This window comes from Eurytemora carolleeae, unplaced genomic scaffold, assembly GCF_000591075.1.
Source record: "Eurytemora carolleeae unplaced genomic scaffold, Eaff_2.0 scaffold175, whole genome shotgun sequence".
Taxonomy (NCBI): Eukaryota; Metazoa; Arthropoda; class Copepoda; order Calanoida; family Temoridae; genus Eurytemora; species Eurytemora carolleeae.
In genome coordinates this window covers 17,000-43,002 of record NW_019396338.1, presented here as the reverse complement: position 1 = coordinate 43,002, position 26,003 = coordinate 17,000, and the positions used below count along the sequence as shown (strand labels likewise).

General features: G+C 32.7%; 2 protein-coding genes across 3 annotated transcripts in view; one reads left to right on the top strand and one right to left on the bottom strand.

The window, feature by feature from the left end:
* LOC111701217 (teneurin-m) overlaps window positions 1–11,301 on the bottom strand; it is a 40,638-nt gene extending 29,337 nt beyond the window's left edge. For both annotated transcript variants that reach the window (XM_023472399.1, XM_023472400.1), the window contains exons 1-3: window positions 11,196–11,301; window positions 3,609–3,772; window positions 2,289–2,400 (exon numbers count right to left, since the gene is read on the bottom strand). In XM_023472399.1, the coding sequence (XP_023328167.1) occupies window positions 2,289–2,400; window positions 3,609–3,772; window positions 11,196–11,229 (310 nt within the window). In that variant the 5' untranslated portion in view covers window positions 11,230–11,301. The remainder of the gene's footprint in view (window positions 1–2,288; window positions 2,401–3,608; window positions 3,773–11,195) is intronic.
* A 3,774-nt stretch (window positions 11,302–15,075) lies between these two features.
* Window positions 15,076–25,769, top strand: LOC111701218 (uncharacterized). The gene is made up of 4 exons (XM_023472401.1): window positions 15,076–15,278; window positions 15,446–15,585; window positions 21,831–25,462; window positions 25,630–25,769. The coding sequence occupies exons 2-3, from the start codon at window positions 15,575–15,577 to the stop codon at window positions 24,877–24,879; spliced, it is 3,060 nt and encodes a 1,019-aa protein (XP_023328169.1). The 5' UTR covers window positions 15,076–15,278; window positions 15,446–15,574; the 3' UTR covers window positions 24,880–25,462; window positions 25,630–25,769.
* Window positions 25,770–26,003: the final 234 nt, after the last annotated feature.

Genomic DNA, 26,003 nt, shown 5'->3' with positions numbered 1-26,003 from the left:
TATACACACACAGTCTAACAGTCGTAAACTGCAAAAGGTGTTTTTTTTTTACTTGTTACATAATGATATCATTTTTTTAGCTATTTTCTCAAAAATTCATTAAAAACACATACAAATTCTTCATTATATTGGTTCATTATCAAAAAATTGGTTAAATTTGTGAATTGACATGGGTTGCCGACCAATAAAAAGAAAAAAAGGACTTAGTGAACCACATGTATATAATCTAGGTTTAATTCTGCCCAGAGTGTTCAATAGATCACAACAAAGGATTTCTTCTGTTAAAAGAGATCAAAGTTAAAGTTTGCTATAAAATCATCTTTAAGGAATTGAGTCTTTGTCACAAACTCTGATTTTGAAGTCTCTTTATCTCTGAATTTGTGGCAAAGACTTAATTCCTTTCTGCTCTATATTTGTGGAGAAGGAATAAGAATCTTTTACTATTTATATTCCCCTTAAAGGTTGTTAAACCAGAACAAATGTTTATAATACCAACTAACAACCAAACCTTGTTAAGTTTACAACCTTAAAATTGCTTTATGTTTGGGGTAGAATTGAGCAAAATGGCCTTAGAACAGTTTAGGATGCAAGCTCTATCACTGATCACTTTTATGTTTGATGGAAAGTATTAGAATTTGCAGAATTGGACTGAGTTAACTCCCACTGGCAATTCCTTCAATTTGCTAGAATACAAATGCATTTATGTTTGCATCAAAGTCCCGTGTTCGGGAAGAATTTCCAATAAAAGCTTAAACTACACTAATTAAATCTTTAAGGAACAGGTGTGTGGGCCAAAGACAGAGAAAACCAGAGGGGGGTGTAGGCAGGGTCGTAAATAAATCACAGTTGAGCTGTATAAAAGTAATGAAGGGCAAAATATCTCATTTTCTCGTGTTTTTTAGAAATAAAAGCATTTTGCCAGCGTTTACCCAATCAGTAAAATTGTTTAGATCCAATTTTCTTGAAAATAAGAATAGGATTCAGAATGGAATCAAAAATTAAGTAAATGAATTTTTTTAAAATTTTAAAATTACAGTCCCCTTGATAAATCTAAAAAAAACTAACCCCCCCCCCCCTTCCATCTTCAGAACTATTGTCTTTCCCTAAATACTGTTTTTTTCTTCATAAATGAGAGTTTGGGATTCAGTTGTTTTGTAATATGAATGTCTTTGGTGAAAATAATTCATTAGACGTTTTGATTAAATATCTTGACGAATGTTATTTTCATCCTATCCTAAAGATTGTTTAAAGAAAACGTTTTCTAGAAAAGTTGTTTAAACCCTGTCTAGTTTAGCTGAATAGCAGATTTTTTGCTGATAAACCACAGAAAATGTTGTAAAACTTGAAGTTCATTTAGGATTAAAGATTAGGACAGTCAGGAGTTGAGAACTTTTTATAAAATCTCAGGGTTTTAAATCTCAAAGAAGTGGTTCTTAATTTTAATAGATTTGGGGAATCAATGTCTAATTGGACATTATCTTGATACTTTTTACTCAAATTTTTCCCCCAAAATTCAGTAAAAAACTAACTTTTTTTTACATCTTTAACTATCCAGAAACCTTCCCTGGTGTCATGGGAGTTGCAATAAAATTTGTTGGTCCAATCGGTTCAGCCGTTATGACGTTTATTGGATATAGACAGACAGATGAGGAAAGTATATATAGATATATTTATCTAGATTTAAAGAGTTTAATATGAATATTTTAGAAAGATGTAATTAATCGATTCTTTGATTAAAACAAGACATAATTGAGTTCTAAAATCTGCTACATTTGGTAAAAAAAATACATAAAAAATCTCCAGATATAAATTTTCAATAATGTGATACAATGGTTAAAAGAGAACACTTGTGTAACCTATAAACCTACCGAGTAAATCAATTTACAAGATGAAAGATACGAAGAATAGTTCTACAGAAAATTATTAATCATTTTGGGACATAATTATTTTCTAGGCTATACTAATTGATTAAGTTTGTCTGGTAAATTAGTAATTAATTAAAAGAATTCTGGAGGAATGAAACTTACTTGCAATTAATTATTATTCTGTGAATACTTTTTGCTCAAGTTGCAATAACTTATTTAAATAAAAACAAATAATTTTTATATTTTTCATAGCAAATAAACAAAATTTTGCAATCCAGCAGAGCAGGAAGTTATAGGTTAAAAATAAAAACATTTAAAAACAATTTAAACAAATAAGAAAAAACATGAAGAAAAAGAACAAAGCACCAATATTGCAAATAACCATTTTCAGAAAGTCCAGAATAAAAGAAGCTCCAAAAATACCTTTTTCGCAGACACACTCCATATTTTCACAGGCTCCATGCTGACCACAGTTGATACTGCACTCCCTTACTCCACAATCTACTCCAGTCCATCCCTCCTCACACACACAGCTCTTAAATTATTTTTAATTAAAAATAAATAAATAAATCCAAGTTAAATAATGAGAAAAAATTGGAATTTTTGACTAGGTAAATATCAAAGGAACATTAGCTTCCTTGAATAAATATCAAGTAATTAAAATGTGTTCATGCTTTTGGGATTTATTTATTTTATGATATAAGATACAGTATACAAGTGTGTAAAACTTATTTGGGATTTATATTCCACTTTTATTTATTTTATGATATAAGATACAGTATACAAGTGTGTAAAACTTATTTGGGATTTATAGTCCGCTTTTATTAATTTTATGATATAAGATACAGTATACAAGTGTGTAAAACTTATTTGGGATTTATATTCCACTTTTATTTATTTTATGATATAAGATACAGTATACAAGTGTGTAAAACTTATTTGGGATTTAAAGTCCACTTTTATTTATTTTATGATATAAGATACAGTATACAAGTGTGTAAAACTTATTTGGGATTTATAGTCCACTTTTATTTATTTTATGATATAAGATACAGTATACAAGTGTGTAAAACTTATTTTTCTGTAATAAACAACTTATTTAATCTCAGTATTCAATATTCAGTATTCAGTATGTATTTCAAAGAAGATAAGATTCTTCCTTTAGAAAACTTTTAAAAAATAAGTTAATCTGTGAATATATTGGAACCAAGAGAATATATTTGAATTGAAATTTAAACTGAAAAGGTTGAATTCTCCTAGAAATTCGTTATCTCCAGTCACAGGGGCAGATCAAAAAAAAATAAAATGAAAATATCATTTTCCAACACAATTTTTTTTTGATCAAAACAAAAAGAAAAATTATTTTGAAAAAAGTTCTGAATTTTTTTTTACAATATTTCTTCGTTAGAAAGGTTTCCAATACTGGAATCCACTGGTCCTATCTCAGATTTTGATACATAAAGAGCTGACTATCATTATTAGGTTAGAATCTATCTTCTAGCTTGGGAAAATCACTTATCAAGAGCACACTAAAATGTTTCTCAGAAAAAAATCATTTTAATTTTTTTTTATATTTTGTTTGTTGAGATGCTTGGTTTAAATTTCAGTAATACCAAAATTAATTAGCATAAGTAGAGTCACAAAATTGCTGTGTGAAAGAAATTTTTGAACTGTTCTATAAAAACTTGATCTGAATGCTACAAAAGAAACTTGGGTTTCAGATACAAATCTATTTTTTATTACCTGTGTATTTAGATCAAAAGTCCCCTGTGGGGAACAGGAAGGCAGGCAGCTGGTAGCAGATGGGTCGACTGCGCTGCAGGTAGTTCCAACCCAGCCTCGTTTACAAATACACTGACCGGATACACAGAAACCATTCTCAGAGCAGGTCGGATCAGGACAATCAGCTTAACAAACAAATTAGGTTCAGTTAAATAATATATTTTTTGGAATAAACCCTTTTAATGCCGATTTTAAAATTTTTTTATAAAAATATATACTCCCGACATATTATATTTTGTATTCATATATTGTGTAAATTTAGTCTTTATTTCATTGATCATATCTCTTAAAATATTAATTTAATTCATCTCTTTAGTTAGCTAAACAACTACACAACAATAACATTTAGAGACAGTAAATGCCAGATAAATGACAAATATGAAAACAATATTATTTAGAACAACTGTTCGGTTTTAAACCACAAATCTTACAGGCTCCAGAAAATTATTTTTTTTATGATATAGGATTTGAGGCATGATTGAGCGAACAACTTTGTGTTGAACCAACATTATCTCAGTGCATGATTTGATATAGCCAAAAAGATGAATTAAAGGAAAAAAGTTTAATTCCAGATAATCTACAGGAATATTTCAAAACTGTGGAGTATAAAGATGACAGTAAGACTCAAGTTATGATTTTAAATAATCCAATAAATATAATTCACAGCAATTGTGCAGTATACACAGACCCATATCACAAGTTGATTTTTAGAATCTAAGAAAGTGTATTTCTAAAAGTTCCAAGCAAGCATTGTTTTTGACGTATATTTAAAATCTATCAGTATTCCAAACTTGTTGATGGATTTCTAGTTACAAAGGATTTTTTAATCCCTTTATCTTTGGAATCCAATGTTGTAGACCTTAGATAATTCAAACTATGAACGCTGTTAGATCTAATAATACAAGTTTAAAATAGAAAAAGTTTACATCATCAGGTTGCAAAGATACAGGAATTATAAAATTTTATTTTGTGGTAAAGACTCAGTTTCTTAAAAAGGAATTTAAATTTTTTTTTTTAAATTTGTTTTAAATATTCTTCTTAAATATTTAGACGAAATCCATGTCTGTTCAACATAGTTTTCAATATAGTATCCAAAACTTAGATTGAAAGGATTTATGATTGATTGATTGATTGAAGTTTTACTGATTCTTCTTTATTATAGACTCTTTGCTGGATCCTTTAAACTCAGCTGTTTCCAACCTTCATCTCCTGGGTTGTGGAAAACAAAAGGATTAAACTGTCAAAATTTTTCACGTCTTTTAGGCAGTAGAATGACAAATTCTTTATTTTGTAATGGTGGCTTGAAGAAAAGGCAATTTCAGAGAGAGGGCAAAGAACCAAAGAAATTTTTACAAATCTGGAAAGAAACCGCCATTTCATAATAGAATGAGACTTCATACAATGTAGTTTTCTAAATCTTAACAAAAAAAATGGATCATATTTTCAATCTAATATACAAATCTTTGACACAATATTCACAAAGAACAAAAAATTAGCTATTAGATTAGATTTAAAGATTTTATAAGAAATTTATTTTATCCATGAGAAAACACCAAAAATCTGCAATATTATTTAGATTTATAAATTTTGTTGAGAAATGTGAATGCAGTGTATTCTAGATACTGTAGGGGAGTTTCATCAGTTTAGCAAATATTTAATCCTAACCTCTACCAGCACTGTGCTACAGATTTAGTCCAGATTAGAATGTTTCCAACTAGAATTAAACCAAAGGTTGGGACTTTCAGTTGGAAATTTTTTATCTTGATCGGACAGGGGTCATGTGAGGTCCTAGAATTGTTTTAGCTGCATCGGTTAAAATAATCTATCAGTCTTATTAATTTTTTAGCAACAAAAACCAAGAGTCAATACATATATGAATTAATAGGACCCCCCCCCCTTGATACAGAATTAGATTAAAATATATCGGACCAGCAAGCACTGGCTTCAGATTATAATAGTTAACTATGAAAACTAAACTGAAGAATATAGAAGAATCAAGCTAAGAATAGAAATGTCTGTTTTCTGAGTTTCCAACTTGCCAGTTCTCATTTGAATTCTCCAACAATAGTTAAATTACTCTGAATTTGAAGGTAAGGAGTTAAAATTGTAATGGGGAGGAAGGGACTGAAGTGAACTTCAAAGATAAAATATTCCTGAACAGTTTAAGGCTTCTTATATGATAAAAAGATGAAAAAGGAATGTAATAGGATTGAGATGAACGTGAATAAAAAGAAGAAATGTATTTGTATTCTGTGGGAATACTCCATGATAAATAAAGAATTCAGAAAAGCACAAGTGTAAAATAAGCTTCGGCTGGAAATGGTGTGTAATACTCTTACAATTTATTTCAACAATATAAATTCTTTCAAAAGATTTATAATTTATTGAAGTAAATACTAAAATATGCTATAAATTTTACTCAATTTTTTTAGAACAAAGGATATGTGATTGTGCAGTTTATTGAAAAAGTTTAAACTAAATTTGTTTGAAGACAGATATTTTTCAAAGTCATTGTATGTAGCATTAAAGTTTATATTACTAGAAAGCCAAGTCAAGTTGACATTCTCATCTAGAAAGACAAATTAGACTCAATTCATTTATAAGATTTGCATGACAAAAAGACTATTCAGAACTCTGTTGAGAATTGTTGAATGGCGAGGTTTTGAATAGTTGGATTAAAACATAATAAATTCTTTAAATCTACAAAGGGAAGATAATTTCAATGTTTATTAAACGTTCTTTCTCTGCAAACTTTACATCAGAGACTTAAAGATAAGAATAACCAGGACAAAATTATTTTAATTCTTCAGTATTCAAAGGAAATGAGTTTTTGCTGCAAACTCAATTTTTTTTATCCCTATATCTTTGCAACCCCAGATTGTAGACCTTTGATATTTCAAACTTTGAATTTTGTTAGAACAAAAAGTCTAAGTTTGAAATATCAAAGGTTTATGCCATTAGGTTGCAAAGAATTGTGGATTAGAAAATTAAAATTTGTGAGTAAAACTTATTTTCTTTAGAAATTTATTTTCCATAAGGAATTTAGGTTTTGCCACAAACTCAAATTTGCTAATCCCCATATCTTAGCTATCTGATGGTGAAAACCTTGGATATTTCAAGCTTAGATTATTTTACCTAACATAATTCATAGTTTAAAATATCTAAGGTCTACGACATTGGGTTGCCAAGATGTAGTGATTAGAAAATCAGAGTTAGTGGCAAAGACTCAATTTCATTGTGAGATAAAAGGAGAAACGTGACTTTAATTGAACCTTTTTTTAAATCTCCTTTTTCCGTGAAAGAAGAACCTTGACATTTTTTTAAATTTCTATATATCCAAACTATATGGGTTTGAAGTGAAACTATTAAATCTCTGCACTTGATAAAATATAAAACTATGAAAGGTTTTTATGCTTAACTTTGGACAGAAATCCTTTTAATATAATTTTTCAGAAGGGATAATAGTTCTGTAAAATATATTTCCTTGTCCATTAAACAGTAATATTCTCTTCATAAGCTTCAGCTTATCTACAGTCCTATAGGGTATATATGCAATTCAATAAAAACAAAAAATAACTTTGTGGCAGCTTAAAAAATATTTATATAAAACATAATCATTAAAATTTAAAATTTTTACATTTGCCAAAAAAATGATTTTCCTACTTTTAATGAAACAGATTTAAAAGATCAAATTATGTGTTGCTGTACTAAAATTCAGTTGTTTTTTTTGCTTTAATCTATGTTTTTATGCCTGAAAATATTTTCTCAAAGTTCTAGCCTAAATTTGTTCCAGCCTGCATACTATTAATAATGCAGGAATTTATAATAAGAAAGATTATTCCTAACGGGGCTTCCTAATCCCATAATATATCCAGAAAATTAGAAAAGAAAATATGCATTAATATTTAAAAATGAAAATATGAAAATTCAAATCTTGTTTCTAAATAAAATTCGGAATTTACATTATAATCTTTGGCTGGAAACATAAAAGAAGTTTGCTATTCTTTTTATATAAAGGATATATTGGATATATCCTATACAAAGAAAGATTTAATCTATGGATTTATAAATTTAACCCCATATCAGGATTAAGCTAAAATATTTTAAAATAAAATTGTGTTTTTTGTTCTCCTAAATTTTATTAATTATTAAAATCGAATATTGTAAATCTAACATAATACACTTTTCCCTGTAGACTTAATTCTAAAGTACAATAAAAAAATATATTTATAAGGAAAATTTTTTTTTTAACGTTCTTACATTCTGATATTTTAATTTTAAAACTTACTTTAAACATATACAAACATTATTTTATGTGTAGAGTGTTGAAAAGTTTAGAAACTTGTCCAAGAACCCAGGTTACAATATTGCTGTGAATTGGCGCTACTAAGATATTACTCATGTTGTGATAATGAATACAAATCCTGTCCTCAATGCCAGGGAATAGTATTATTCAACATTAAGATTGGTTTAAACGGATTTACATTAATTTGCATGAAGATTGGCACAGACGAGGAATAGTTGTATCCCCCCTCCCCCCCTGGTAAACATGGAACTAAGTTTAAGGTATGAGACTCAACATTAAACCAAGTTTGAACCATCAGCCCTGCTCCCACTTTCAAATTAGTTTAGAGTACTTGAAAACCAGAAATTATATCATACTATATTTTATATTTTTTTTTACAAAAACGTTGGCAAGTCTAACATCTCTATTTCAGATAAAAACCATTATTTTTATGACATTTCACTGGAAAATAACAGTGATTCTGCAGAATTAGACCAATAAAATGTTAAACCAAAAATATCAAGTTTAAAATGAGGAAATTTAGAAAGTGCTCGATCTAATCTGATCTAAATGAATTAGATCAATCTTCCCCCTGGATCCGATACTCCTACACTATCCAACAATTTGTTATCTGTCTTCTAAACCTTTCAACTAGGGTTGTTATTCATTCTTTAAACGATCGAAAATACTTTCATTCTTCGTTTCGTGTTTAGAAAAAAACGTTAGTTTTGAAATTTGTTTTGAACTTGCTAATGACTCTGAGTTTTATGAAAATTAATTTCAATTTTTTATTTAGGAAGATAAGTCTATGAAAGTTGTTATAATGTTTTTTTTTCAAGAGAAATAACCTGAATGTTTCTGATCTAAGGACTTACCGACCAAAAAATAAATTTTGTCTTAAAAAGGTCGTTAACTATCGTCACAAATTAAAAACAACCTACTTTTGTTAACGCAACGACGAAATTTTCAAAACGACCGTTTTTACAAACGATGGTTTTCAAAAACGACCGTTTGCTTTGTGGCTCTTAAAACGAAACGATCGTTTTTCAAAAAAGTGAAAACGATCCATCCCTACTTCCATCCCTACTTCCAACCTATCGATATATGTGTAAATACATCAATCGTTTGTATTCTCATCCTCCTCAAAGAAATATTTTTTTTCAAGTCAGGATTTAGTTTTAACATGAATTTGAATAAAATATAAAAAGAAACGAGAATCATCCATCATAAAGTTTTAAATAATTGTTGTACTTTTTCTTACATGTCTTGGTCTAGAAGACCTATAACTAGGGATGCTACAGTGAGACCCATAAAACTGTGGAATGTCTTGATCTAAAACAACTATAACTAGGGATGCTACAGTGAGACCCATAAAACTGTGGAATATCTTGATCTAAAAGACCTTTAACATGAAAGGAGTTGAGTTTCTCCCACAAACTCTGATTTTCTAATCTCTATATCTTTGTAACCCAATGTCGTAGACCTTAGATATTTCAAACTATTAATACTTACAGAATAATTAAACTAAGTTTGAAATATTAAAGGTTTGCACCATAAAATTACAAAGATATTGGAATCAGAGGACTTTAAATAGTGGCAAAAACTCAATTCCTTTAGCAATTGTACACTGTACATTGTTTCTCAAGCTTAAGTTAATACTATTTGATTTATAACAACATTAAGAACAAATAAAATAACTTAAATGTCGTCTTATTTTTCTACAGATTTATGAGTCCTACTGTATTATAACTAGATGACTGTATGAGTAGTTTTCTACCCTTTACCCAGCTCTAAAGTTGGCAATGTCTAAGAAAAGGTCAAGTCAAATCCAACCCCTCATTAACAAACAATATCTCTTTCAACTTAGATCAACTCAGTCAGCCATATACTCAATCTTAATTAAGATGTGACAATTTTTCTTAATTTCTTGAAACATTTGAGTCTGTAGCTTCAATGTTTTTGCTTTCTATATATCTAGAATCTGCATAGTTAGATCTCAAGGTATATTTTTCTACTTGTTTTTTTATTTGTAAATCTTCGTGACAGAAACAATCTCAAGAACTGACGAGGATCAACCCAGACCGAAATATATTTTTCAATAAATGTGGAACTAACATCTACTTTTTTTACTCTACAGAGGTATGGTCCATCACCATCACCGAATTTTAAAAATAATCTAGTTTTGTTTTCAGTTACAGTTATAAATTCCAGTAGAAATATTGCAAATAAAGACGTTTGTAGAGTAAACATCGGAAATTTTTAAAGTTCACATACTTCATTTTAATTTATAAAATTCATTGTGCCCCCCCCCCCTCTCATGAACACATTTTCCAGACCTTCCAGCCGATAGTAGTGGATAGTGAGAAAAATGGATTTCATATAAGAATCTGAAATCCAAAATAACTCAGAAAATATCTAATTCAATAAAGTAGAGAAGAGAGAGGGGGGAAACTCCTGCCAGCAAGGAACACTAAGATAAATGGAAACATTGATTTGTATAAAAAGAATGAAGAAAACTAGAGAATTCGGGAAACAAGCCGAGGGCAGAAGTTAATAGATAAACAATGATTCGGTTAGTTAAATTCAAGCAAACATGCTAGAAAGTGTCTCGTAAAAATAAAAAGACATTCATGAATAACATCTAAGCTTAGACAGTTTTAAAAAGGAAAATACTACTTTTACTACAGAAATTACTATTCTTTTATGTTGCAAAATTGTAAAAAGAACTCGTAATTTAAAATGTCGTAATTCTTTGTTTGATTATGAAGAATTTTCGAATTATTGGATATTTTGTAAAAAAGAAGTATACCTTTAATAGTGGACATTTTGTGCATTATCTGCAACCGGTACTAAACTTCTTCATGTACAATGTTATACTTGTACATGTTCGACGCGTCTTACACAACTTTGACTTCTAGTTAAAGATGTGGTGTACATAAGCTTGTACGTACACCTCAATATGTCTATGGACTACGAATGTATTTTTATCTGACATTTATCAGTCTAACATATTATCGTTGTGGATACTTTTGTTAAAAATCTACAAGATGGTTATTAGTCGCCACAAACACTAATTTTATTATCGCATATCTTTGCATCTATTTCAAATTAAAATTTCTGTAGATCAAATAGTCTGAATTACTAAAAGTGTACACCAAAAAGTTGCTGAGATATAGGTTTTTTTTTAAAGTTAGAAGTTGTCGCGATTGTTGAAAGAAAATCCGAGAAATCTACATGAGGGGGAGTAAAATAAATTAACTAACCTTCCTGGCAGAATTCTCCTTTATATCCTTTCATACAGGCACATACACCATCCTCACATTTACCATGCCCACTACAATCAGGCTCCTAAATATAAACAAATAAATAAATAATAATGCATTTAAATTAACAGAAAAATAATAAATACCAAATAGATTAACAAGAACAAAAGATGGCAACGTAGAACTTGTACACTTTCAGTACAGCTGTATTCTGACGTCACAAGTTTCAATAGTTTTATGTGTCCGACAAAATTATTAATAATAGTGATAATGAAGTGCTTATCTTACAGTGAAATAATGCAATTTTTGTTTTTTATTTTTTGTTTTTACACTTTTTTATTTAATCATGTCAACAAATATGAGAAAATGTTGTCTTCCTTGTTATATTTGACACTTGTGACGTCATGTATAATTGGTCCATTTCTCTGTTGCCGGCCACCTATTGTACTAATAATAACTACGAATGACGGATACAAGTATTTTAAAAAAGAAAAATTTGAAAATGTTATTTTGAAAGGGGGATTTGGGGAAAAATTATTTCATTTTTTTTCATATAGAAAAGTTAAGAAATTTTTATCATCGATCTTTACATTAAACTTTTGGTTGAAATCTTTAAATAGGGGATTCCTAAATGCAAGGTACACACTCCCTTAAATCGTAATCAGCAAAGTAACTTTATTACGGCGAACTGTAGAGTGTACTATTTTGATGTTCTGCAGTCCAACAGTTAGCAACTAAATGCCCTTATTTGTAAAATCTAGTCTAACCCAGCATTACTAAAGCTTATCTAATGAAATATGGTTCTTAACTCGGGATGCGGGCATGAAACATTCTCAAGATGGTATTCTCTGAATACTGGTAAAATTAAATAATTTCTAGATTAAACCAGAGTTTCCAGAGTTTTGTGAAACAAGCGGCCTTGTTGCATCAATTCTCGTAATCAAGAAAAGTAATTTAAAGAAAAACTTTTCTGCAAAAGAAGGGATTTGTTCTAGTTCAGGAAAATGGTTTCTAACTCCCTAATTATCGTTAGAAGAGCTCTATGTAGTCAATGATTGGCTAATACAGCTGTTAAGACAGCAACATTAAAACTTTTCAAAACTTTGCTTAATATGTCATCGTCACACCCGACCAATGTAAAACAGAGATATAAATTATACAAATTCATGCAAGAATCTTGGAAACTAGATAAAAATATTTTTCAGAAATGCTTTTGCAAAATGTTATTTCTAACTACAGGTGGTCTAGATTAAGCAAATTCTTGGAGACTTTGAAGCTGTCCTATAAATATCAATTAATGTAACCTTTTCCCTTCCTCTTTATCTAAAGAGTTCTTTTGACATCAAAGCTAACAAAATAAACAGAATATATTAAACCTCTTCTAAGATAGAGTACGTAAAGGAGATCTTGTAGTTTATTAAGGGGATACATCTCAAGGATGACCAAGACGCAGTGAATTGGTATTTTTTATTTGGCTTTTTCCCTAAGATTGGAACTTTAGGATGGGATCATGCTAATCTACAACTCAACTAAGACTTTAAATTTACAGGGACTGAATGCTTAATCCGCTAAAAAAGTTGGAGCATTCGCACAGTTTTTTGTGACTTAAATTCTGATCTAAAAGATTTTTGATTTAATTTACCTAATCCATTAGACCTGGATTAGTGCTTTCTAAAGGGATTAACAATACAAAAGTGTAGACCTCTGAAATCCAATCTGATCCCTATTCTCTATATATCCTATATTATCAGGTTGGCTGGTATTGTAGAAAGGGGTGAAGTCGAAAAGTTGACATTCGGCTGAAATTGGAAGATTTGGACCAGAACCATTACAGGAATATTATCAAGAGGGGAAAGTATTCTTTTATATTTATCTCAGAAACAAAAATCAACCGAGATCTTTTCATCTGTGCCCATTCTTTATATGAAAACAAAAATTTAGTTTTTCTTTGTTTCAAATGAAACGCAAAAATGTTATTGTCAAGGAAAAGCATTTAATTGACTCAATTAAAAAAGTATAATTTAATTTATAAAATTTCTACCAAAAGGAGGAATACAAGCATATCAAAATGTTTATAACAGATTTCGATATAGAAATATTTGGTGCAGTTTAGTGTCCGCAGTTTCATGAATATTTAAGCCAAATAATTATATATTCAAGTTCCACATTCACATATGCAAATACAATTGGGTTTATCTGGTTTGGGCGGGATACAACAAATATAAACAAACTTTTGATACAAAACAAAACCTTTAAATCCTACCATTTACTAAATTTAAAGAAAAAAATTTAAAAATCTATAAAGTGAAAATAATAACTTTTCGAAAATGGAAAAAATGGCAAATTGACTTTCAAGAGCTTAAATCAATCAAATTAAAGGACTTCACTCCCATTTGATCATTCACCTTTCCCCAGTAGAACACTATATATCCCAGTCCTGGACTAATGTTATCAAGTATCTACTTGATGAGAAATGAACGGATAAAGACCTATTCTCAATAATGGAGTACTGAGTGGTATAAAGAGGTTTAGAGGGAGAGAGAGAGTAAGGATAAGAGTATAGAAAACCAATGAAAGGAATTAGATGGACCACTTTAACAGGTTTAAGAAAAACAACTCAAATACTAGAATTAGTGCAAATATATCAAAAATAAAATTTTCAAAGCATGTCTAAAAGAGCTCATAAGTATTAGAAAAAATATCTTTTTAATATTTAAAATTATACGTTTTTACAAAAATTTTACTAAGATTGTATTTTGTAAAAAATTTTTTAATTATATACATTCCGTATAATTTATCCCAAAAATATTAGAAAAATCAATGAAGGCCCAATCTCTGGTTTTGACACTTCTGTTTACTTCTCCTCTTCCCCTCATACAATTTATGTTTCTGGAAATTTAGTTTTTCCAATTTTAACGAACTAAATTTTAAATAAAAAAGTAGATTTTTGTCCGCTAGAGTAATTAATAGGACTTTCATACCCGTTTCACACCAGAATTATTTAAACCTTAGCTATTGGCGTTATCTGTCTAAAATAGAAAAAATTGTGTCATTATCCGTCCTTGTCTTTACTGCATGAATCCGCAAGTCACTTTTACAGAGAAATTAATGGAAAAATGGAAATTTTTCAGAGAGAATAACAAGGATATCTCCATCCCTTTCGACCAGATTTAAAGGAAGAATAAGAAAATTAAACACCCCTGAATGGGAAAACTGAACACCCTAAATGGGAAAACTAAACACTTATGAATGGAAAAACTAAACACCCTAAATGGGAAAACTAAACACCCCTGAATGGGAAAAATAAACACCCTAAACGGGAAAACTAAACACCTCTGAATGGGAAACTGAACACCCTAAATGGGAAAACTAAACACTTCTGAATGGGAAAACTGAACACCCTAAATGGGAAAACTAAACACCTCTGAATTATAAAATACTTCAGAAATTTGGTGCATTTATGCATTTATTGTTATAGTGCAATAAATGGAACCGAATATTTTCCATAATGCAGAAATATTGTGCAAATGACACCTTTAATATACAAAATCTACAATAACGGAAGATCTTACAGAAAATACTTAATTTATATTAATCACAAAGTAACTGGTTTAATTGACTAAAACTGGTTTATATTAGAGAGTAAAATCTCCAACTATAAAATAACTTTTTACCCCTCGGTTCCTTGTCAATATCCTAGCAAAAAGGTTCTTTATTGCATTCAATTCAGGCAGAGATAGATAGATAAACAGGCACAGCTGCAGTAACAAAGCATTGTGACAATTATATAAAGCCAAACAATATTTAGGACATGAGAATTTGTTTCGTGAGTTTTGACTCACTCTGTTTTATGAGATTCAAATTTCGTCTTCAATTTTGTTGTATGATTCAAATTTCCCGCGCTGGTATTGAAGTTGTGTTCTGTGTCGGGCCGGTCTAACAATCCTAATTCCAAGAAATCCACGCATTTTAGTCCCGGTTAAGCGCTCAAATTGAAAGGATAAAAGATGGTTTTGGTGTCCTTTTAAAAAGGCGCGGACTCAGGATATAACCACTTTTTGCGAGATACAAGGAAAATATAAGGTACATGTTTTTTTATTTCGACGATAATTTTAATGCGACGTTTTTCTGTCAATTAATCAGTGTTAAGTTAAAATATGGCAACTTTTTAAAATATTTTACATTGATTTATGTTTAGCGTATATTACTATATTTTTCTGCTTATGTTTTACCGTCGATTTTTTATTCAGATCGAATCCTTATTGAATACTGTCGGTTGCAGAAAAGATGAGAGGAATCTAAAATTTGGTCTCACTAAATCTCACGCTGATCTACAACCAACGTACTCTGATTACGATCAACCCTAGCTTGTCCGCAATATGAGTGGAAGGTAGAACATTTTTTAGTTCATCATAGTTAATATTAAGTAGGCAGAGGTTGTCTGCTGAAACATTCGATCTTATACCTTTTATGAGCATTGGTTCCTTGATCAATATTTTTCGGTTTTTTACCTTTTTAAGCAAATAATTCTGAAGTTAAAGACTGTTAAAGGCCTCAATTATCAATGGAGTTTCAAGCTGAAAATACATTGGTTGAAGATTAAAGATTAAAGATTAAAGATTAAAGTTTAAAGATTAAAGATTAAAGTTCAAAGATTAAAGATCAAAGATTAATGATTAAAAGTCAATACTCGCTATTTTTACATTCACTATGTAAAGTTTAGTATTCAAATCTAGTAAAATGTCTAATCCTCGGGAGTCTGGGGACAGTAATATTCGTCGTCGATCTAATTCTGAGGGTGATCATGACCATTTAAACAGTACATCTTTGCAAACTGGTTCCAATATTATCCAAAGTGTAGGTAATATCCCAAGTGAAAGATTTCAATCAAACCCAAATTTATCCATACATGATGGGGATCAGGATTATTTTGAATCACCGCTCGGCACCGGTCTTGCAACCCGTCTCCAAGTTAAATTGGATACAAGGGCTGTTGAACGCCAAAAGTTTGCTAAGCAATCATGCCTTCAATTAATACGGGATGTTAAGAGTTGGCAAACAATATTTTTAGCGCCAAACTCTGAGATTCCAATCCAAGAAATACACTGGGATTTTGATATTTTTTCTAAACGAATCCGGGATGTTTCCTCTAATGCTATGTTACGACGTGTGGATGTCAATACAATCAATGAGGTACAGGAATTACAATTTGTTATAAAACGAATTAAACGAAAAGCAGATTCCTTAGACAAGGGACCCAGTTTGCAAAGTGACAGTCACCGATCATCCTCAGATAGCTCTATAGAAAATGATGATGCATTTTACAATGATAATGATAAGTCTAAGAATTTAGATAACCAACCACCTAACCTATCACCTATTATATCGGGTAGTAATGTACGGGGTGAGCCAAATGTAGCCTCTGATTTAATATCAAACCTCAGTCCTAAGTCTCCACTGATAAAATCTGTCGAAAATATTAGGTCCATGATTAATAATGCTCAGCGGACAAATAGTAACTTAAATCCTTCAGTATCTTCATATAATCCTGGAAATATTCAGGATTATGTTGATCCAATTATTACTAAGTTTCAGAGTTTGGTAGATATCAGTATAGAAAGGCAGAATAATAGGTTAGATACTATTGACTCACTTGGTAAGCATTTACAACATCAGATTACAGGTCTTGTAGAATCTATAAAGGTAGCTAATGATAGGATTGAGAGTGTTGAGACACAGACAATAAAGAATAGGAGTGATATTACCGAGTTAACTATTACAATTTCCGAAGTGGATTCAAAGCTTCAAGATTATATTGATAAGAAAGCTGCAGGACTAGCACAAAGATTAGATGAATCTATAATTTGTACTGAGTCTGGAGATTTGTCTGATATAGTTAAGAAGGGTATACAGGATAATATAGAAAGGACTAGTCCTGGTGCTGTTATAACAGAAGTAAGAAAGGAGATTGAGTTAATCAAGAAAGGTCATGTTAAGGTTAATAGAAGAAGTAAGATAAGTGAACAACTGATATCAAATCTTACTGAATTAGTGGCTGATATTAAAGACCAAGTAGATAAGACGCAGGAGATAAATCTTACTATAGCTCAACATAATCAGGATTGTTCAAATACAAATACCATGAGATCATCTAATGAGGCAAATATTATAAAGGCTGGAATTGATAGAATTGTCAGGTTGATCTCCCAATTGATTAGTACAAAGATAACCGACACTGCGGATTTGGCATTGATTAAAAAATGCAATAAGGAAGATGTTACCAAGATCACCAAATATTCTCGAATCTGTCGGGATGATTTGCTCAAGTATGTTGCGTACCCAGGGGCAGATAACACCTTCTGCACTGATGTAAATGACCTACTGGAAAAGGCAGATAACTGGATCCTGGATATGGAGCAGTTGTATGTACGATCTGAAGCCCACGTGAGTACCACTGGTAAGGGTAATCTTGACCACCTGGGTGTATTTACAAATAATGCTGCTAAGACAATATATGAATTCTTTGATGATGCTGAGATGGCACTCATGGGCTGGGGTAACTCCAGACAAAGGGCTTATCAACTATTTAATCATCTGTCTGAACCAATTAAAGCCAAACTGGAAGACATCTCTGATAATTATGCACAGATAAAGGCTAGATTGATAGAAGAATATGGCACTGCGGATAGAATTATAAGTGATGTTGTCAAGGCATTAGTCAATGGCAAAAAACCAACCCTTGGAGATAAGAGAGAAAGGTCGTGTTTTTTCTCCAATTTTGCTTCCGGTATTCAACGCCTGGACAAATTATCCAAGGTACCAGAAATACCTATAGCTGTTCTGCAGGCATTATTATACTCACGTAATACATTATCATCAATGATTGGAATTTTACCAGGCGAAGATTCAGACCAATTGCGTAGAAAGTTTGCCGATAGGAAGTTAGATTGGGATAACCCGTGTGGGATACATACCTTTGCATTGTTAAAGGAATACGTTGAAACGGAACGCAGTATAGCGGAGCCATTCAAAGGTTTATCTAATTCTACTCAAGGTGGTAATAACAGTAGTAGTTCTAGTTCAACTCATTTTAAGTCTAAACCCAAATCGGCATTCACGGCTAGTAATGTACAGTACTCATCTGATGAAGAGACTACTGTGCACGTTACTAACACCTTCCAAGCAAAACCATGGTTCTCACCTGGTCTGAAATTCCCTTGTCCACTAGAAGGACACAATCATGAAATGGCTGATTGCTTGGTATTTCTAACAATGAAACCAGCTGAGAGATGGGAGAAGACAAAGGTGAATCGCATATGTTACTGTTGTCTAAAGCCAAAAAGCATCTGCATTACACGGAGATGTAATTTCGCAGATACTGTCCCAGATGCATTAGTATGCCAAGGTTGCATTGAGTACGCACAGGAGAAAGGTTTTGCTCCATTTAACATATTACTATGCAAGAAAGAGCGTCATCACGAATTAAGAGCAAATTTCTCTGATATCCATAGGATCATGGAGAAGTATTTGGGAAAGATTCACTCTTCTATAACAAAACAAAACCTAAGAGTCTCCGCAAATTTCATGTTCCAGGTTCATAGTATAGCTCCATGTCACCCAAAAACAGAGTGCAGCTGTTGTGTAACTCCATCCACATTAGGTATAAACACCCCATCTATAGATACCAGGACCGGGGAATTAATGTTCCCCAAGTCAAGTAATGTCATCCCGGAAAGCAAAGAACACAGTATTTACCTAATGCAAATCCTAAAGGTTGGAAATACTGATGTATTAACATTTTTCGATAGTGGAGCAAATGTGAATCTAATTGATGGAAAAGTTGCAATCAAGGAAAATCTCCAGTTAATCTCTCCAAAACCTACAGCATTAACTGTAGTTGGTGGTGGTACTGTCAAAACCAGTTATGGATCATATCGGTTTAATATGGGCCCTACAGAAGGTAACCAGTATCATGAGATAACCACTGTAGGAATGGATTCTGTAACAATGGATGTTCTTCAATNTTCCCCAATCCCAGCTGATATTCAATCCTCTTCTGACGTGAGACTTATTTGCTTGAGTGATGCTGGAACAAATGCTGGAGGAGCCATTGTATATGCTGGAAGGAAGTATAAAGATGGAACCTGGTCGTGTTCCATGATTGCAGCAAAATCAAAATTGATGAAATTTACCATCCCGCGGAACGAGCTGTCTGCAATTCTAATGATGGTAGAACTAGGCTATCTAGTGAAAAAAGCATTGCAAAATGAGGTCTCCGAGGTCATATACATAACTGATTCAACGATTGCCCTCTCTTGGTGTCATAATGTTAACAAGAAATTAAGGCAATTTATATTAGCTAGAGTAGAGACGATAAGAAGATTAATTGATTGGACAATTGATTCTGATCAATTACCATTATATCATATTGAAGGTACGCTTAATCTTGCTGATTTATTGACAAAACCTCATGAGATTGCTGTTCAAGATGTATCAATAGGTTCTAATTGGGAGCAAGGATTAGAATGGATGAGATTGGATACTTTAGAGATGCCACTCACAAGGTACTCTGAGTTAACAATAGATTATAGTACAGAAAAGGTGGTTGAAAGTGAGTGCTTTGATGAGCCTTTTCTAGGAGATCCTGAATTTATGGCCGTGCATGCTACTGGGTCATCAATAAAGTCATATAATCCAAGGAAAAATATATGTTTACTAGTAGATATTATTGGATTAGGATGGAGGAAAGCTATTAGAGTACTGAACATTGTATTGTTGTTTATAAATAATATCAAGAATGCATCAAAACATCAAAGACTAACAAGTATTGGAAACTTGCGTGATAGTGAACGGTCAGTAATAATTGAGAAGTCAAGAAGATTCAAGGGCCGCTCAAAAGAATATTTATTCAGATATGAGTCACAGATTGTGAAACTGAAAATCCCTAAGAGAAAACTGCTTAAATATATTGAAGTGGATTCAATATTATTTTTTCAGGGTCGTTTTTCGGATGGAAGTGTATTCAAATTTAAAGATCTGGATGGAGTTTCATTCTTTGATTCGTACCATATATCTGGCCCAATTCCTGTTTTGTTGATTGATTCTCCAATTGTTTATGCTAGGATAATTGAAATCCACTGTAATACAATCCCTCATGCTGGGGTGGAGACAACTGTGAAACAAGTATTCAAGGAAATGATGGTGCTTGGTGGAGTTCGTGCATTAGTCAAAAGAATAAAGGAAACATGCATACGGTGCAAATTGATCGAAAAAAAGAGAGTTCAACTAAAAATGAGTGATCATCCTAGCCCAAGATATACTATATCTCCGCCATACTATTCATTGATGATGGATATTTGTTATGGATTCCCTGGCCAGGCCTACAAAAGGTCGAGAGCTAGGGTCAAAATATATGGTCTAGTTTTTGTTTGTTTACTCACTGGAGCAACCAACATACTTGCCCTGGAGGGTATTGAGACACAAGATATTGTCTCTGCAATTGAAAGACACTCATCAAGATATGGAGTACCAGCAGAGATTTATGTGGACTCAGGTACACAGTTGAAAGCACTGCAACATTCACAATTATCCCTTCGAGATGTAGATGCACAGGTATATGATTCCATGGGAATACAGGTAATTGTATCTACAGCAAAAGGTCATGAGGAAAGAGGAAGAGTAGAGCGAAAAATAAGAACAATTAGAGATACTCTAGAGAGGACTGGAGTCTCTTCTACATCTCCAATGTCGGCACTACAATGGGAAACGGTATTTCAAAAGATATCATCAACTATTGATGATCTTCCCCTGGCCAGGGGTGATACATCTTCGTCAACAAACCTAGGTTTTGAGATCTTGACAGCCAACAGGTTAAAACTTGGAAGGAATAATAATAGATCTCTGGAAGGTTCTGGTATCATAGTGGATATGAACCCAAACCTAACCCGTATCTTGGAAAGAAATAGAGAAATCTATTCCCAATGGTTCTCTATATTCATGGATAACATTCATATGTTAACACTAAAACCAGATAAGTGGAGTAAATCTACTGATTTGCCTAATATAGGAGATGTGGTTTTATTTGTATTTAATGATTCGTCATATTCAAAATCAGATGTTTTGTGGAAGCTTGGTAAAGTCAGTGAGGTTAAGCCTAGGAAGATAACAGTAAAATACTTTGTAAAAACAGATGGTAAAGGTTTGTCAATAATGAATGAGGTAGTTAGGAATCCGAGAGATGTCAGTATTATTTACTCAATTGATCAGTTGTGTATGAACACCAAGGATCACCACAAAAAATTGTTTGAGCCGTAGTCATTTAGGCATAATAATTATGATGAGGGATTTAAGTTACTACTTTTTTCTTATCATTTTACCAATCCAAACTATATCTGAGAAATTATTGACCTACATAACCAAAGTACTTACTGTTTTGGCAAACCATTTTATACCTACCTTGTTGTTCCACAAACTTATATCGTCACTCTTGAGTTTTGAAAATATTTATGAAAAATATTCAAATCAGGACCATTCTTATTGGCTTATTGGCATAAACACATCTAACCTTATAAAGGCTAATCACACTGTTATATTAAAAAATTGGTGTTACAAATGTTTTAAATCTATATTATTCAGGAGATACAGTAGATCCTGGAAGGATTCTGAGGGATCAAGATACAATAGAGATCAATATGATGATAATGATTGGAGGGGTTATGAATCTAATTACCCTCAATCAAATGATTATGAACAAGATAAATCAAGGAGATATCATCTATATGATGATTATTATCAGGATGATGGAAGGGATCTAGGAGGTGAAGGTGATAATCAACATTGGCAGGATGATTACCAGAATCACCGAGGTGATGAAGGTTATCGATCCTATCATGATCAGTCCCAGTATAGTAATTCATGTCCTCAGACAAAATACAGAGATAGGTCTATTGCTGGTAGATCAGAGAGTCAGGAAAGTCGGCCTACAGTCCATAGATCAAACCCAGAGGAATCCAGGTCGGATGCTGAGCAGGATGGCTCCAGATCAAAATTGGAGCCGGGGAAACCTAAGTCTACATTAGTTCAGCCATCTAAGCTGAACATGATTGACTCGGAATCTTTGAGAGAGTTTGTTAGATCAAGACTGGATGATGAGCGGGCACATTCAACTCGTTCAAGATCAGATATTCTATTGAGAGAACCAACAACATGTTACTGGAAGATTGGTGAAAAATTTGACAAACAGATGATCATAAGGGAGTGTGTGAAGTATACCCCTCACATGAATCGACATGGAGATGCAATTTGTATGGATAAGTTCCTCAATGCCACACTTGATAGAAAAGTTTATTATATTGGAGATGATATCAATGATTACTTTGTAGAAGGGGCACCGTTACTGGAATATCTAAGCGTTTATCAAGAAGCAATGGATGCTTGGAAGTATCCAACTCGTGAAGAGATCTCTGATTTTCGGAGGAATCGGGGTCTATCCTTTAGAATGATCAGTGAGATTACAGTACGTGAGATTGTGGTGGGATCTACCAGTGCTCCGGAGATACATGATATTGTATCCTGGTTCTGGGTGGTTTGGAAGAAAGATCAAGAGCATTATCCATCTAATGTTGTATCAATGGATAATGAGGAATTACCTATGACATTATATGATATCTACAGGATCACCGGTGTTATTCCATGTGTTCAGTCAAGGATAAAGGCTACTGATCCTGAGGATGATATTCGCCCTGAGGTAAGCTCTGAAGACCGTCCCATGCAATTTCCTGTAAAAGTAATGCTTGGAAATGGGTTTAACTGGGCACTGATGATCTCTGTCAATCTTGAACGTGATACTAGAGATCGTTATCTGGTCAAAACCATCAAGATGCAGCCAGAGATCATAGATTTCATTGAAACCATACCTGTATGTATAGGTCTCGGGGTCAAGGGAGATGTCGCTGACCTTGCTTATTATTATTCAATGTTTGTGGACCGAGATGTTAAAGTTCGTGGTTTTGTGGATCTCACTGCATTATCTGTCTTATGTGGGTATGAATTTCAATCCAGATCCATGACGCCGATGGCTGCTCAAGTGTGTGGCTTACTAATGAATAAGATGGTCTCCACTGCAGACTCTAAGTGGGCATATCCCTGGAATGAGATTCCTGAGTCATTGCGCATATATGCACTAGCTGACCTCCGATTTGGATACATGACATACACTATATTAACTGGGATTATTATTGCAGATTTATGTCCTGATCCGGAAATAGTGTGTTATCAACTCCAAGTATATCAGCTTGAGGCTGTACAATGGTTACTAGATTGGATATTGCAGACTCTAGAGAATCTTGAAGTTCATCAAGATGCTGTTTATAATGCTAAATCCCGCAGAGAGTTGATTTGTGCCCTGAGATACAGGTACAATTCATCGTCTCGTCTTTCAAGTGATCCGCCTCCAAGGATTAATATATGGTTAGAATTGCTGGGGGATTGGCCCAGTCTTACTGCTGGTGGATGTCGATTTATTGTCCAGCCTAGAGAGCACTTTATGAGACAAGTCACCATACTCAGGAAAGCCAGGATTAGTTGGGGTTCTGGTATTGAACTCAGAGAGGTAACAGAAGAGATGTTACTCTATGCTCGATTTGGTTTCTCTGTATCTAGACTGAGGAGGATTGATTGGAATGTTGCTGTATCTAAGGGTGCTCCTGCTGGTCTTACTGTTCATCCTGGATTGGCATTGCCTAAAGGTGTAGATCCTATGGCTAAGTATAGTGGATTTCTCCAATATTCTAAGCAGGTTGGAAGAATTATGAAGTTTGTGTTGTTGCACTGGGCTAGAACTTACCCTGGAGAAATTACTAGTTTTCTGAAGAATGTCAAGAGTAACCAATTCTTCCGGAGATTCTATCAAAATTGTTATGATGCGATTAGATTCTTGTATCGGAGAATATTCAATATTCATGCAATGCGGGTGTGCATTGTTGAAGAGAAGTTGACCGGTGATCTGCTGGAGCAACTGAAAGTTGCCAAAGCAGAGAAAGCTGTTGCTGTAGAAGAGATGAAGATTCGGGATGAAAGGGTTGCATATCTGCAAATGATGGTTGATTCTCAGGATTCTGTTGAACGTGCAAGATGGAGGGAGTATTATCCTGAGCTTCCCAGTCAAGCTAGAAAGAGGGAGCGAAAGAGAGCAAGGTCTCAGTCACGAGGTCGGTCACAATCAAGGGGTAGGAGTAAATCTTGTAGGATTGATCCTGGTTCGGCTCCATCTTCAGTTGTCAGTAATGAACCTGTTTTAACTGCGGATCCAGCACCTGTTGTGGATCCATTTGCATCTGAGTCTGAGATTGAAGATAGTGATAAGAATGAGGTGACTGGAACTGCTAAGATCAAGTCTGGAGATAGTACTAGTGATCCTAAGCCTGATATGGGTTTAGATACTGAGAATGGATCTGTCATGTTGGAGGTTGTGGAAGTGGATGAAGAGATGTTCTTGGAAGATTTTAATCTTCCAATACCTAAAGCTAGAAAGCTCGTTCCAGATAAGAGGAAGTCAAAGGGAAGAAAGAAGAAACCTGTTAAGGTATTGACAGACGCTCAGAAGTTAGCTGCTTCTGTGGAGGTTGAGACTCGGAGTAGAGAGGAAGATGTCGACCTGGAGTTCGAGTTTTCAGAGTTTCTTTGATTTTTTATTTTTGTTTTGATTTCTTGTGTATTGCTCTTCTCTTTTCAGCAATGTTGATTAAAGTTTTATTTGTTTGGTTGTTCCAGATCTTATGATTACAATTACTAATAGCTTTGAGATCTGATTCAGAACAAATTGTCCTGAATATGTTGGTTTTTCTGCCAAGATTATTTAAAATCTGTTGTAAGTTGTCTTTTGTTTTATAGAAATAAATTATGTTCAGTGATTTTAGTATATTATTTGTCGTTATCGTGATCGTGAAATACAATAGACATGGTACCAACTCTTGGTGTGGACGAAATTTTTCCCTCCCGGGGGAGTGTTTCGTGAGTTTTGACTCACTCTGTTTTATGAGATTCAAATTTCGTCTTCAATTTTGTTGTATGATTCAAATTTCCCGCGCTGGTATTGAAGTTGTGTTCTGTGTCGGGCCGGTCTAACAATCCTAATTCCAAGAAATCCACGCATTTTAGTCCCGGTTAAGCGCTCAAATTGAAAGGATAAAAGATGGTTTTGGTGTCCTTTTAAAAAGGCGCGGACTCAGGATATAACCACTTTTTGCGAGATACAAGGAAAATATAAGGTACATGTTTTTTTATTTCGACGATAATTTTAATGCGACGTTTTTCTGTCAATTAATCAGTGTTAAGTTAAAATATGGCAACTTTTTAAAATATTTTACATTGATTTATGTTTAGCGTATATTACTATATTTTTCTGCTTATGTTTTACCGTCGATTTTTTATTCAGATCGAATCCTTATTGAATACTGTCGGTTGCAGAAAAGATGAGAGGAATCTAAAATTTGGTCTCACTAAATCTCACGCTGATCTACAACCAACGTACTCTGATTACGATCAACCCTAGCTTGTCCGCAATATGAGTGGAAGGTAGAACATTTTTTAGTTCATCATAGTTAATATTAAGTAGGCAGAGGTTGTCTGCTGAAACATGATATTTAGTCAGATAGATAAATAGATAGATAGATATTTAGTCAGATAGATAAATAGATAGATAGATATTTAATTAGATAGGTAAATACATAGATAGGTAAATATACAGATAGATATATAATTAGATAGATAAATATATAGATAGATGAATAGATAGATAGATATATAATT